The sequence below is a fragment of the Bufo gargarizans genome, chromosome 8, assembly GCF_014858855.1.
Source record: "Bufo gargarizans isolate SCDJY-AF-19 chromosome 8, ASM1485885v1, whole genome shotgun sequence".
In the NCBI taxonomy this organism is placed as follows: Eukaryota; Metazoa; Chordata; class Amphibia; order Anura; family Bufonidae; genus Bufo; species Bufo gargarizans.
Genome location: NC_058087.1, coordinates 65,041,305 through 65,056,116, shown reverse-complemented (window position 1 = coordinate 65,056,116; position 14,812 = coordinate 65,041,305). Strand labels below are relative to the sequence as shown.

Genomic DNA, 14,812 nt, shown 5'->3' with positions numbered 1-14,812 from the left:
ATATATATATATATATATATATTACAGATAGTTAGTGGGAGATAGTCAGTGTAGGTTATATCCTGATATAGTGTAGCTGATGGTTCTGCTCTCCACTGCTCTCCAAAATACATGCTACATACAGTGTGCTGTGACGTCAAAAGTTCACAACAATACTTAGTGCACCAATCACTAATAAGTAGTCAGACCTGTTAAAATGTGAAGTTGCACGTATTGCGCCAAAATATTTGCATCATTACTGCCGTTTTGTTACAATCACGAATATATTGGAGCACTATCTGCATATATTGGAAGAAAAAACATCCAGCTCCACGTCTAAGCAGGAAACATTTTTTATTGATGCGGTTAAAAATCTTCATACAGGATAGTTTCGTCAACGCGTTTCAGACCATATGAACATTTTGGTCCTTCCTCATGACATGTCATGAGGAAGTACCAAAATTGTCATATGGTCTGAAACGCATTGACGAAACTATCCTGTATGAAGATTTTTAACCGCATCAATAAAAAGTGTTTCCTGCTTAGACGTGGAGCTGGATGTTTTTTCTTCCAATATTTGTTCAACTGCAACCAGGTGCGGTATCCTTGTTTCTCTAGCAGAGGAAGAGGTGAGAGCTGCCTTTACCATTATTGTTCAACTATTTGCATATAAAGCTATTGTAATGTTCTGCCGTGCCAACCATTTCCTCCAGTCTCAGGAAACTTCTAGCAGCTTGAAAAATGTAGCTATAGTGACCCACGCTTGTATTTCGTGCGCATTATGCGAATATTACATTGGCAATTTTTCGTGATGAATAAATAAACTCGAATTCTCGAATTTGCGAATATATGACAAATATTCTACCAAATATTCACAAAATATCTCAAATTTGAATATTGCCGCCCCTCATCAGTAATGAACAGTATCCAGTGGAGAGTTTCAAGATGCACCCTCGAGGATGGTGCTGTCTACAGGTACAGTGTTTGAGCATGCAGGTCTGTATTCATTTGTAAAAAAAGAAAGGGAATCACATAGTTCACTTCTATCACATTAAAAATACAAAAAGATAAATCAGTCCTTAACTAACAAGGTTGTCAGCCAAATATGAATAAGCTCCAGCATCACACATACATGTAGCTCATAGACAAGAGTAGAGCTGTCTCTGAAAGAAGAAGAAAGGCCTTTAAGGACATTGGATGAAGACATCCAGGTATTGCAGTGCAATAAAGTCTTTAGGTGTAGTGCAATTTATTTCCACTTGCATTCAGATGTTTCCAACTTTTTCGGCCTCATCAATGCAAGACACAGAAAATGAGAGGTCCGACGCATCATTCTGGATGCAAGTAAGAATACTCCATAACTTCCTATTAAGATGTTTTAAAATTTTCTAATTTTTCCAGGTTGTCCTTAGAAAGAACAGTTCATCCTAAAATACTAGTCAGACGTTAAACCTATGAGTCCCTTATATGGAGAATTTGGGCCCAAAACAAGTATCATGCAATGTTCATATTTACACGTCTCAATGCACACTGAAGTGATTGATACTACAATCATTTATCCCCCATTGGGTTTGCAAATCTCCGCAGTGCATCACACTGTTTACACATGGCGCTGTAATGATGATTTGTGGTGCCGCATAAAAGATTTGACCCCTAGAGAGGAGCAAAATAATTCTATAGAATAAAACATTTGCCCAAATTTTAACAAAATTCTGCATCAGAATTAAAAAAAAATCGATTCAGAAGAATTTTTGGAGGGTGAGAGAGAGAGAGAAAGAGAGAAAACCAGAGAGAAAGACAGAGAGACCAGAATGTCATGCACAGCTTTTTAGGGAGATTAAAGCATTTTTGATTCGGGTAGAAGCAATTCAGGTCTGAATAGAACCAGATACCTGATTCGGATGAATGGGATCTGGATTTTTAGAAATCTGCTCATCACTAATGATCACCCTCCAAATCAGTTTGTTTGTTGGGTAATCGGCAGCATGTTTTGTTGCTGATCATCGGCCATGGTTAAATAGGCCCTATGTGTATTGACATGGCTAAAAATGCACCTGCCTTGTAAGCTCCCACAATTCTCTGTACCATAGTAGCAATAAACTAACAGAATTCTGAATTTAGCTTTGTAGGTTGATTCATGCAGATCTCAATTGTAAAATGTTGGAATATATTTTTGAAATGAGACATACAACTCCATCTAAATACTAACTAACTAGCAATGAAAACTCCACCTAAGTACTACAAAAAGAATGATGGATTCATACGTACCCATCAATTCCAGTAACCAAGAACAGGAGATTCCCATTGATCTTTGTACAGTTTATAAACTTGTCTATGTTGTTTGAATCCACATTCTGAGAAGTCTTGAGCGATCCCGTCCCAATGCCATCACACACTGGAGAAAAAAAAGTCATGACACAAAATTGCAGTAGTCTCAATATAGTCAATATGATTGAATAATAAAGTCTACATAGAACTTACAGTTCCCTGATGATATAATCTTCCCATGGAGAATTATATTCAGCTGAGAAAACATCTCAAACCCTTCCCTTAGTTTGTCAACTCCAACACATTGTCAATTGTAAGGCAGTAAACAGATTAAGCTTAGAGTTGAGTGGACAATTTTCATCTAGATCGCTACCAATATTCCATGCCACATTTTTATGAATATCAGTGTCTAAGCTCCACATTCTTGTTAAGTGGGTAACAATTTACATGCCCCCAGGGTATCATTTCTGGCTAAAAGATGGTTATTTTATCCTTGCAAAAGGGTAAATGTCTGCTTGCCTACCGGTCATGCTTGTTAATTGCTACCAAATTGTTGATGTATTGGCCGTAGAAGACCAGGCAGGGGAACTGTTCTAAAGAGTTCTAAAGTTTGTATTACACTGCCCGATACTTGGTCAGTGCGAATGCCTATGGATGATAACTAGGGATGAGCGAACTCGAACTGTATAGTTCGGGTTCGTACCGAATTTTGGGGTGTCCGTGACACGGACCCGAACCCGGACATTTTCGTAAAAGTCCGGGTTCGGGTTCGGTGTTCGTCGCTTTCTTCGCGCTTTTGTGACGCTTTCTTGGCGCTTTTTGAAAGGCTGCAAAGCAGCCAATCAACAAGCGTCATACTACTTGCCCCAAGAGGCCATCACAGCCATGCCTACTATTGGCATGGCTGTGATTGGCCAGAGCACCATGTGACCCAGCCTCTATTTAAGCTGGAGTCACATAGCGCCGCCCGTCACTCTGCTCTGATTAGCGTAGGGAGAGGTTGCGGCTGCGACAGTAGGGCGAGATTAGGCAGATTAACTCCTCCAAAGGACTTGATTAACTGATCGATCTGCAGCTGTGGATCATTGAGCTGCTGATCCTCAATTGCTCACTGTTTTTAGGCTGCCCAGACCGTTTGTCAGTCACATTTTTCTGGGGTGATCGGCGGCCATTTTGTGTCTTGTGGTGCGCCAGCACAAGCTGCGACCAAGTGCATTTAACCCTCAATGGTGTGGTTGTTTTTTGGCTAAAGCCTACATCAGGGTGAAGCTGTCACACCAAGTGCATTTAACCAGCAATAGTCTGTTCATTTTTTGGCCATATACAAAATCAGGGGCAAGCTGCGCCTGTCACCAAGTGCATTTAACCCTCAATGGTGTGGTTGTTTTTTGGCTAAAGCCTACATCAGGGTGAAGCTGTCACACCAAGTGCATTTAACCAGCAATAGTCTGTTCATTTTTTGGCCATATACTAAATCAGGGGCAAGCTGCGCCTGTCACCAAGTGCATTTAACCCTCAATGGTGTGGTTGTTTTTTGGCTAAAGCCTACATCAGGGTGAAGCTGTCACACCAAGTGCATTTAACCAGCAATAGTCTGTTTATTTTTTGGCCATATCCCAGTCTAATTCTGTCACTAAATCCATACCGGTCACCCAGCGCCTAAATACTAGGCCTCAAATTTATATCCCGCTAAATCTGTCCTTAGTGCTGTAGCTGGGCGAGTTATTTAGTGTCCGTTCAAGCACATTTCTTGTTCTGGGTTGAAATACAATTCCCAATTTAGCAATTTCATAATTTAGTGGTTTCTGCTATATCAGAGCTATTTGAAATCTATCCCTAAAAGGGTATATAATATTCAAGGTGCACATTGGGTCATTCAGAATAACTTCACACACACCCGCTACTGTGTATTTCCAAGTCTAATTCTGGCACTAAACCCATACCTGTCACCCAGCGCCTAAATACTAGGCCTCAAATTTATATCCAGCTAAATCTGTCCCTAGTGCTGTAGCTGGGCGAGTTATTTAGTGTCCGTTCAAGCACATTTCTTGTTCTGGGTTGAAATACAATTCCCAATTTAGCAATTTCATAATTTAGTGGTTTCTGCTATATCAGAGCTATTTGAAATCTATCCCTAAAAGGGTATATAATATTCAAGGTGCACATTGGGTCATTCAGAATAACTTCACACACACCCGCTACTGTGTATTTCCAAGTCTAATTCTGGCACTAAACCCATACCTGTCACCCAGCGCCTAAATACTAGGCCTCAAATTTATATCCCGCTAAATCTGTCCTTAGTGCTGTAGCTGGGCGAGTTATTTAGTGTCCGTTCAAGCACATTTCTTGTTCTGGGTTGAAATACAATTCCCAATTTAGCAATTTCATAATTTAGTGGTTTCTGCTATATCAGAGCTATTTGAAATCTATCCCTAAAAGGGTATATAATATTCAAGGTGCACATTGGGTCATTCAGAATAACTTCACACACACCCGCTACTGTGTATTTCCAAGTCTAATTCTGGCACTAAACCCATACCTGTCACCCAGCGCCTAAATACTAGGCCTCAAATTTATATCCCGCTAAATCTGTCCCTAGTGCTGTAGCTGGGCGAGTTATTTAGTGTCCGTTCAAGCACATTTCTTGTTCTGGGTTGAAATACAATTCCCAATTTAGCAATTTCATAATTTAGTGGTTTCTGCTATATCAGAGCTATTTGAAATCTATCCCTAAAAGGGTATATAATATTCAAGGTGCACATAGGGTCATTCAGAATAACTTCACACACCCGCTACTGTGCATTTCCAAATCTAATTCTGTCACTAAACCCATACCTGTCACCCAGCGCCTAAATACTAGGCCTCAAATTTATATCCCGCTAAATCTCTCGTTACCGCTGTCCTGTTGTGGCTGGGAAAGTTATTTAGTGTCCGTCAAAGCACATTTTTTGTTCTGGGTTGAAATACAATTCCCAATTTAGCAATTTCATAATTTAGTCGTTTCTGCTATATCAGAGCTATTTGAAATCTATCCCTAAAAGGGTAGATCATATTGAAGGTGCACATAGGGTCATTCAGAATAACTTCACACACACGCTTCTGTGCATTTCCAAGTCTAATTCTGTCACTAAATCCATACCGGTCACCCAGCGCCTAAATACTAGGCCTCAAATTTATATCCCGCTGAATTTGAATACAATACATTGGGCCAAATAATATATTTGTTGTTGTGGTGAACCATAACAATGAGAAAAACATCTAGTAAGGGACGCGGACGTGGACATGGTCGTGGTGGTGTTAGTGGACCCTCTGGTGCTGGGAGAGGACGTGGCCGTTCTGCCACATCCACACGTCCTAGTGTACCAACTACCTCAGGTCCCAGTAGCCGCCAGAATTTACAGCGATATATGGTGGGGCCCAATGCCGTTCTAAGGATGGTAAGGCCTGAGCAGGTACAGGCATTAGTCAATTGGGTGGCCGACAGTGGATCCAGCACGTTCACATTATCTCCCACCCAGTCTTCTGCAGAAAGCGCACAGATGGCGCCTGAAAACCAACCCCATCAGTCTGTCACATCACCCCCATGCATACCAGGGAAACTGTCTCAGCCTCAAGTTATGCAGCAGTCTCTTATGCTGTTTGAAGACTCCGCTGGCAGGGTTTCCCAAGGGCATCCACCTAGCCCTTCCCCAGCGGTGAAAGACATAGAATGCACTGACGCACAACCACTTATGTTTCCTGATGATGAGGACATGGGAATACCACCTCAGCATGTCTCTGATGATGACGAAACACAGGTGCCAACTGCTGCGTCTTTCTGCAGTGTGCAGACTGAACAGGAGGTCAGGGATCAAGACTGGGTGGAAGACGATGCAGGGGACGATGAGGTCCTAGACCCCACATGGAATGAAGGTCGTGCCACTGACTTTCACAGTTCGGAGGAAGAGGCAGTGGTGAGACCGAGCCAACAGCGTAGCAAAAGAGGGAGCAGTGGGCAAAAGCAGAACACCCGCCGCCAAGAGACTCCGCCTGCTACTGACCGCCGCCATCTGGGACCGAGCACCCCAAAGGCAGCTTCAAGGAGTTCCCTGGCATGGCACTTCTTCAAACAATGTGCTGACGACAAGACCCGAGTGGTTTGCACGCTGTGCCATCAGAGCCTGAAGCGAGGCATTAACGTTCTGAACCTGAGCACAACCTGCATGACCAGGCACCTGCATGCAAAGCATGAACTGCAGTGGAGTAAACACCTTAAAACCAAGGAAGTCACTCAGGCTCCCCCTGCTACCTCTTCTGCTGCTGCCGCCTCGGCCTATTCTGCTGCTGCCGCCTCGGCCTCTTCCTCCGCCTCTGGAGGAACGTTGGCACCTGCCGCCCAGCAAACAGGGGATGTACCACCAACACCACCACCACCACCTCCGTCACCAAGCGTCTCAACCATGTCACACGCCAGCGTTCAGCTCTCCATCTCACAAACATTTGATAGAAAGCGTAAATTCCCACCTAGCCACCCTCGATCCCTGGCCCTGAATGCCAGCATTTCTAAACTACTGGCCTATGAAATGCTGTCATTTAGGCTGGTGGACACAGACAGCTTCAAACAGCTCATGTCGCTTGCTGTCCCACAGTATGTTGTTCCCAGCCGGCACTACTTCTCCAAGAGAGCCGTGCCTTCCCTGCACAACCAAGTATCCGATAAAATCAAGTGTGCACTGCGCAACGCCATCTGTGGCAAGGTCCACCTAACCACAGATACGTGGACCAGTAAGCACGGCCAGGGACGCTATATCTCCCTAACTGCACACTGGGTAAATGTAGTGGCAGCTGGGCCCCAGGCGGAGAGCTGTTTGGCGCACGTCCTTCCGCCGCCAAGGATCGCAGGGCAACATTCTTTGCCTCCTGTTGCCACCTCCTCCTTCTCGGCTTCCTCCTCCTCTTCTTCCACCTGCTCATCCAGTCAGCCACACACCTTCACCACCAACTTCAGCACAGCCCGGGGTAAACGTCAGCAGGCCATTCTGAAACTCATATGTTTGGGGGACAGGCCCCACACCGCACAGGAGTTGTGGCGGGGTATAGAACAACAGACCGACGAGTGGTTGCTGCCGGTGAGCCTCAAGCCCGGCCTGGTGGTGTGTGATAATGGGCGAAATCTCGTTGCAGCTCTGGGACTAGCCAATTTGACGCACATCCCTTGCTTGGCGCATGTGCTGAATTTGGTGGTGCAGAAGTTCATTCACAACTACCCCGACATGTCAGAGCTGCTGCATAAAGTGCGGGCCGTCTGTTCGCGCTTCCGGCGTTCACATCCTGCTGCTGCTCGCCTGTCTGCGCTACAGCGTAACTTCGGCCTTCCCGCTCACCGCCTCATATGCGACGTGCCCACCAGGTGGAACTCCACCTTGCACATGCTGGACAGACTGTGCGAGCAGCAGCAGGCCATAGTGGAGTTTCAGCTGCAGCACGCACGGGTCAGTCGCACTACAGAACAGCACCACTTCACCACCAATGACTGGGCCTCCATGCGAGACCTGTGTGCCCTGTTGCGCTGTTTCGAGTACTCCACCAACATGGCCAGTGGCGATGACACCGTTATCAGCGTTACAATACCACTTCTATGTCTCCTTGAGAAAACACTTAGGGCGATGATGGAAGAGGAGGTGGCCCAGGAGGAGGAGGAGGAGGAGGAAGAGGGGTCATTTTTAGCACTTTCAGGCCAGTCTCTTCGAAGTGACTCAGAGGGAGGTTTTTGGCAACAGCAGAGGCCAGGTACAAATGTGGCCAGCCAGGGCCCACTACTGGAGGACGAGGAGGACGAGGATGAGGAGGAGGTGGAGGAGGATGAGGATGAAGCATGGTCACAGCGGGGTGGCACCCAACGCAGCTCGGGTCCATCACTGGTGCGTGGCTGGGGGGAAAGGCAGGACGATGACGATACGCCTCCCACAGAGGACAGCTTGTCCTTACCCCTGGGCAGCCTGGCACACATGAGCGACTACATGCTGCAGTGCCTGCGCAACGACAGCAGAGTTGCCCACATTTTAACCTGTGCGGACTACTGGGTTGCCACCCTGCTGGATCCACGCTACAAAGACAATGTGCCCACCTTACTTCCTGCACTGGAGCGTGATAGGAAGATGCGCGAGTACAAGCGCACGTTGGTAGACGCGCTACTGAGAGCATTCCCAAATGTCACAGGGGAACAAGTGGAAGCCCAAGGCCAAGGCAGAGGAGGAGCAAGAGGTCGCCAAGGCAGCTGTGTCACGGCCAGCTCCTCTGAGGGCAGGGTTAGCATGGCAGAGATGTGGAAAACTTTTGTCAACACGCCACAGCTAACTGCACCACCACCTGATACGCAACGTGTTAGCAGGAGGCAACATTTCACTAACATGGTGGAACAGTACGTGTGCACACCCCTCCACGTACTGACTGATGGTTCGGCCCCATTCAACTTCTGGGTCTCTAAATTGTCCACGTGGCCAGAGCTAGCCTTTTATGCCTTGGAGGTGCTGGCCTGCCCGGCAGCCAGCGTTTTGTCTGAACGTGTATTCAGCACGGCAGGGGGCGTCATTACAGACAAACGCAGCCGCCTGTCTACAGCCAATGTGGACAAGCTGACGTTCATAAAAATGAACCAGGCATGGATCCCACAGGACCTGTCCGTCCCTTGTCCAGATTAGACATTAACTACCTCCCCATAACCATATATTATTGGACTCCAGGGCACTTCCTCATTCAATCCTATTTTTATTTTCATTTTACCATTATATTGCGAGGCTACCCAAAGTTGAATGAACCTCTCCTCTGCCTGTGTGCTAGGCCTAAATATATGCCAATGGACTGTTGCAGTGGTGGGTGACGTGAAGCCTCATTCTCTGCTATGACATGCAGACTAATTCTCTGCTGACATGAAGACAGATTCTCTGTTACGGGACCTCCCTCCTCTGCCTGGGTGCTGGGCCTAAATATATGCCAATGGACTGTTGCAGTGGTGGGTGACGTGAAGCCTGATTCTCTGCTATGACATGCAGACTAATTCTCTGCTGACATGAAGACAGATTCTCTGTTACGGGACCTCTCTCCTCTGCCTGTGTGTGTGCTGGGCCTAAATATATGCCAATGGACTGTTGCAGTGGTGGCTGACGTGAAGCCTCATTCTCTGCTATGACATGCAGACTAATTCTCTGCTGACATGAAGCCAGATTGTCTGTTACGGGACCTCTCTCCTCTGCCTGTGTGTGTGCTGGGCCTAAATATATGCCAATGGACTGTTGCAGTGGTGGCTGACGTGAAGCCTCATTCTCTGCTATGACATGCAGACTAATTCTCTGCTGACATGAAGACAGATTCTCTGTTACGGGACCTCTCTCCTCTGCCTGTGTGTGTGCTGGGCCTAAATATATGCCAATGGACTGTTGCAGTGGTGGCTGACGTGAAGCCTCATTCTCTGCTATGACATGCAGACTAATTCTCTGCTGACATGAAGACAGATTCTCTGTTACGGGACCTCCCTCCTCTGCCTGGGTGCTGGGCCTAAATATATGCCAATGGACTGTTGCAGTGGTGGCTGACGTGAAGCCTCATTCTCTGCTATGACATGCAGACTAATTCTCTGCTGACATGAAGACAGATTCTCTGTTACGGGACCTCCCTCCTCTGCCTGGGTGCTGGGCCTAAATATATGCCAATGGACTGTTGCAGTGGTGGGTGACGTGAAGCCTCATTCTCTGCTATGACATGCAGACTGATTCTCTGCTGACATGAAGCCAGATTGTCTGTTACGGGACCTCCCTCCTCTGCCTGGGTGCTGGGCCTAAATATATGCCAATGGACTGTTGCAGTGGTGGCTGACGTGAAGCCTCATTCTCTGCTATGACATGCAGACTAATTCTCTGCTGACATGAAGACAGATTCTCTGTTACGGGACCTCCCTCCTCTGCCTGGGTGCTGGGCCTAAATATATGCCAATGGACTGTTGCAGTGGTGGCTGACGTGAAGCCTCATTCTCTGCTATGACATGCAGACTAATTCTCTGCTGACATGAAGACAGATTCTCTGTTACGGGACCTCCCTCCTCTGCCTGGGTGCTGGGCCTAAATATATGCCAATGGACTGTTGCAGTGGTGGGTGACGTGAAGCCTCATTCTCTGCTATGACATGCAGACTGATTCTCTGCTGACATGAAGCCAGATTGTCTGTTACGGGACCTCTCTCCTCTGCCTGTGTGCTAGGCCTAAATATATGCCAATGGACTGTTGCAGTGGTGGCTGACGTGAAGCCTCATTCTCTGCTATGACATGCAGACTGATTCTCTGCTGACATGAAGCCAGATCGTCTGTTACGGGACCTCTCTGCTCTGCCTGTGTGCTAGGCCTAAATATATGCCAATGGACTGTTGCAGTGGTGGGTGACGTGAAGCCTCATTCTCTGCTATGACATGCAGACTGATTCTCTGCTGTCATGAAGCCAGATTGTCTGTTACGGGACCTCTCTGCTCTGCCTGTGTGCTAGGCCTAAATATATGCCAATGGACTGTTGCAGTGGTGGGTGACGTGAAGCCTCATTCTCTGCTATGACATGCAGACTGATTCTCTGCTGACATGAAGCCAGATTGTCTGTTACGGGACCTCTCTCCTCTGCCTGTGTGCTAGGCCTAAATATATGCCAATGGACTGTTGCAGTGGTGGCTGACGTGAAGCCTCATTCTCTGCTATGACATGCAGACTAATTCTCTGCTGACATGAAGCCAGATTGTCTGTTACGGGACCTCTCTCCTCTGCCTGGGTGCTGGGCCTAAATTTATGACAATGGACTGTTGCAGTGGTGGCTGACGTGAAGCCTGATTCTCTGCTATGACATGCAGACTGATTCTCTGCTGACATGAAGCCAGATCCTCTGTTACGGGACCTCTCTCCTCTGCCTGTGTGTGTGCTGGGCCTAAATATATGCCAATGGACTGTTGCAGTGGTGGCTGACGTGAAGCCTCATTCTCTGCTATGACATGCAGACTGATTCTCTGCTGACATGAAGCCAGATTCTCTGTTACGGGACCTCTCTCCTCTGCCTGTGTGTGTGCTGGGCCTAAATATATGCCAATGGACTGTTGCAGTGGTGGCTGACGTGAAGCCTCATTCTCTGCTATGACATGCAGACTAATTCTCTGCTGACATGAAGACAGATTCTCTGTTACGGGACCTCCCTCCTCTGCCTGGGTGCTGGGCCTAAATATATGCCAATGGACTGTTGCAGTGGTGGCTGACGTGAAGCCTCATTCTCTGCTATGACATGCAGACTAATTCTCTGCTGACATGAAGACAGATTCTCTGTTACGGGACCTCTCTCCTCTGCCTGGGTGCCGGGGCCTAAATATCTGAGAATGGACTGTTCCAGTGGTGGGTGACGGGAAGCCAGATTCTCTGCTATGGAACCTCTCTCCAATTGATTTTGGTTAATTTTTATTTATTTAATTTTTATTTTAATTCATTTCCCTATCCACATTTGTTTGCAGGGGATTTACCTACATGTTGCTGCCTTTTGCAGCCCTCTAGCTCTTTCCTGGGCTGTTTTACAGCCTTTTTAGTGCCGAAAAGTTCGGGTCCCCATTGACTTCAATGGGGTTCGGGTTCGGGACGAAGTTCGGATCGGGTTCGGATCCCGAACCCGAACATTTCCGGGATGTTCGGCCGAACTTCTCGAACCCGAACATCCAGGTGTTCGCTCAACTCTAATGATAACCCATCCATAGATACTTGTTTGAACCAGCACATGGTCAATGCAAACTGAAGTCGGGAGGTATGATTGCTACCACAGTTATATCTGCCTCTTTAAGTTCAGTTGATTATTAGCAGCACTTCCCTGATTACACAGTTGCTGATAATCGGGCATCTTTCATCAGGATAAAAGATGCCCGATAAATAAAAGAGGCTCATAAGCTGCTTAATTATACATACAAATTATTGAGAATGAGTGTTTCTGGGGAAATAAAAATTCTTAATAATTGGCCCGATAATTGGGTGGTCTAATAAGGCCCTAATAATATCACTTGGTTGTTACCTTCTACACTTTTTATTAGCTACCAGTTTCCATGTAGGTACAGCAGGATCATAAAAAACTGTGTACACTTTTTAAATTGGATCTTAGGATACATTTTGGCAAAGAACTGCCATTCTCAGCCATGTAGACATGCTTAGGTAACCACAATATATTGGACAGTTTTGTCTTCCAAGAAATCACTTGTTTCACAAAGTACGGACAGGCTAAGGTGGGCTAATACAGGAATACTGAGGGTTATGTTCATGTGCACTGCAGGAACTGAGAGTTGTCTGGATCCCTGGTAATAATGGTTATGGGCCTTACATTGCCATAATATTTATTATAAACCTGGGATAAGTTTATACAGACGCTGCACTTAGGCTGGCTCCAAATGATGACCTTGGCCACGACACCCATTACACAACCAAAGATCGTCGTGTAGCAGGTCAGACAAAATGATGCATGTTATAATTAATAGGTGGGTTTTCAGTTTTTTTCTACAGAAAGGCTGACAGTCCTTGCATCAGATGCAATCTTAGGCTGAGGCCACAGGCGATCTTGACTACGACACATGTCGCATGACCAAAGATCACTGTGTAGCAGTGGAGCTGTTGTACTGAAGCATGACTAGAAAGTTGGCACCCCAGAATAGCAAAAAAACTACAACTCTGCAACATTTTTTTCAATTCTAGGGTAGCAGCAACTTGCGAGTTATGCTATGACCCGAATCAGTACAATGGCTTCACTGCTATACAGTGATCTTTGTCGTGGCCAGGATCACTTGCAGCCTTGGCCTTAGAATACATCTGATTCAGAGACTGTCGGCTTTTCTGTAAAAAAAAAAATATGAAAACCCACCTACAGTATTAATTATAACATGAATCATTTTTAACACGGTGGCACTTCTCCATAGCTGTCAACAGTAAAGACACAACAACATGGGATAAAACTCTGTGGGACATGAGTATATGATGGCTATAAAAATACAATAGAGAAATATCATGTGATCATTCCTGGAACTGTTTCCTATTACATTTTTCTTGTACAATGCTATATTCTACTGAATCAATAAGGAAACAAAAAAGCTTAAAAATGTGCAAACCTGATCAGAATTCTCTACAAAACATTGTGATGTATCCCTATTTATACCTAAGGCCACATATCCATCTCAAAGGCTAAGACAAACCTTTGGGGCATATTCCAGCACAAGGCTTGCACATCTTGATGCCATTTTCCTCTACTTCCATCTTGTTACTAGGACAGGCACGGACACAAGAACTGTCATCCACAACAAAATTATCTACAGAGCAGAAAGAAAAGAAACATTTATTTGCACAACTATATGTGTAAAATTGTTGGAATTGTTTCTTTTAACTCATATAGTAGGATTTTGACTGTATTGTCATTTACCTCTATAATATAATATTTGGTAAGTTGGTATTAATAACACATCTGACTGCTGGACCTACTGCTGTAAGCTACAACACAATGGCATGGTCAGTTCTTATACAATTGTGTTCTAAACAATGCAATTACTGTTCCAAATGCAATTACTGGTATGCAAAAGACCTCTGATACAGGGTTAATTAAAAGTGAAAGAATTAGATAGCTTAAACAAATTATAAGACTGGAAATTGTCAATTTGGGTTTAATAGTTTGTCACAATTGTCCATGTAATTGTTGCTTTAAAGGGGTTCTCCCAAGCTTTACCTAAATTCTTTAAATCACTGGATATGGCCCTGTATATTCCTGCTTGTAACACTATGCAGCTGAACAGAAAGACAGAGGAGTAAATTTGTAGGAATATAGCAAGATCACAGTAGGGGGCAAGTACACCGGCCAGGACACTTGTAGTAAAGATGAATCAGTTCTTCTTTAGTGAATAGTGCTCGTCAAGTAAAACGTTTTACTTGACGAGCACTATTCACTAAAGAAGAACTGATTCATCTTTACTACAAGTGTCCTGGCCGGTGTACTTGCCCCCTACTGTGATCCCTGCTATATTCCTATGTAAATGCCTTTGGAGAGATTGGGCTTCTCCTCCTGAATTTTTGGACACTACGGCTGCACACCCAGCGACTGGACATCTATTTTTCACATGTTTGGAATAGTGTTGTGCCTATATCTAGCACAACCACTTAAAGAGGACCTTTCACCGATCCTGACATTGTGAACTAAGTATACAGACATGGAGAGCGGCGCCCGGGGATCTCACTGCACTTACTATTATCCCTGGGTGCCGCTCCGCTCTCTTGCTATGCCCTCTGGTATCTCCGGTCACTAAGTTATAGTAGGCGGAGTCTGCCCTTGTTCTGCTGTAGCGCTGGCCAATTGCATTGCAGAGCTCACAGCCTGGGAGAAAATACCCTCCCAGGCTATGAGCTTTGCGATAGGCCAGCGCTACAGCAGAACTCCGCCTACTCTAACTTAGTGGCCAAAATCTCCGCCTACTATAACTTAGTGGCCGGAGATACCAGAGGGCATAGCGGGAGAATGGAGCGGCACCCAGGGATAATAGTAAGTGCAGTGAGAT

At 45.7% G+C, this 14,812-nt stretch overlaps 1 protein-coding gene across 2 annotated transcripts in view; it reads right to left on the bottom strand.

Annotated features, from left to right (window-relative positions):
- Nucleotides 1–14,812, bottom strand: part of ERBB4 (erb-b2 receptor tyrosine kinase 4) — a 1,102,749-nt gene that overhangs the window by 317,803 nt on the left and 770,134 nt on the right. For both annotated transcript variants that reach the window (XM_044302570.1, XM_044302571.1), the window contains exons 8-9: nucleotides 13,466–13,579; nucleotides 2,248–2,374 (exon numbers count right to left, since the gene is read on the bottom strand). In XM_044302570.1, the coding sequence (XP_044158505.1) occupies nucleotides 2,248–2,374; nucleotides 13,466–13,579 (241 nt within the window). The remainder of the gene's footprint in view (nucleotides 1–2,247; nucleotides 2,375–13,465; nucleotides 13,580–14,812) is intronic.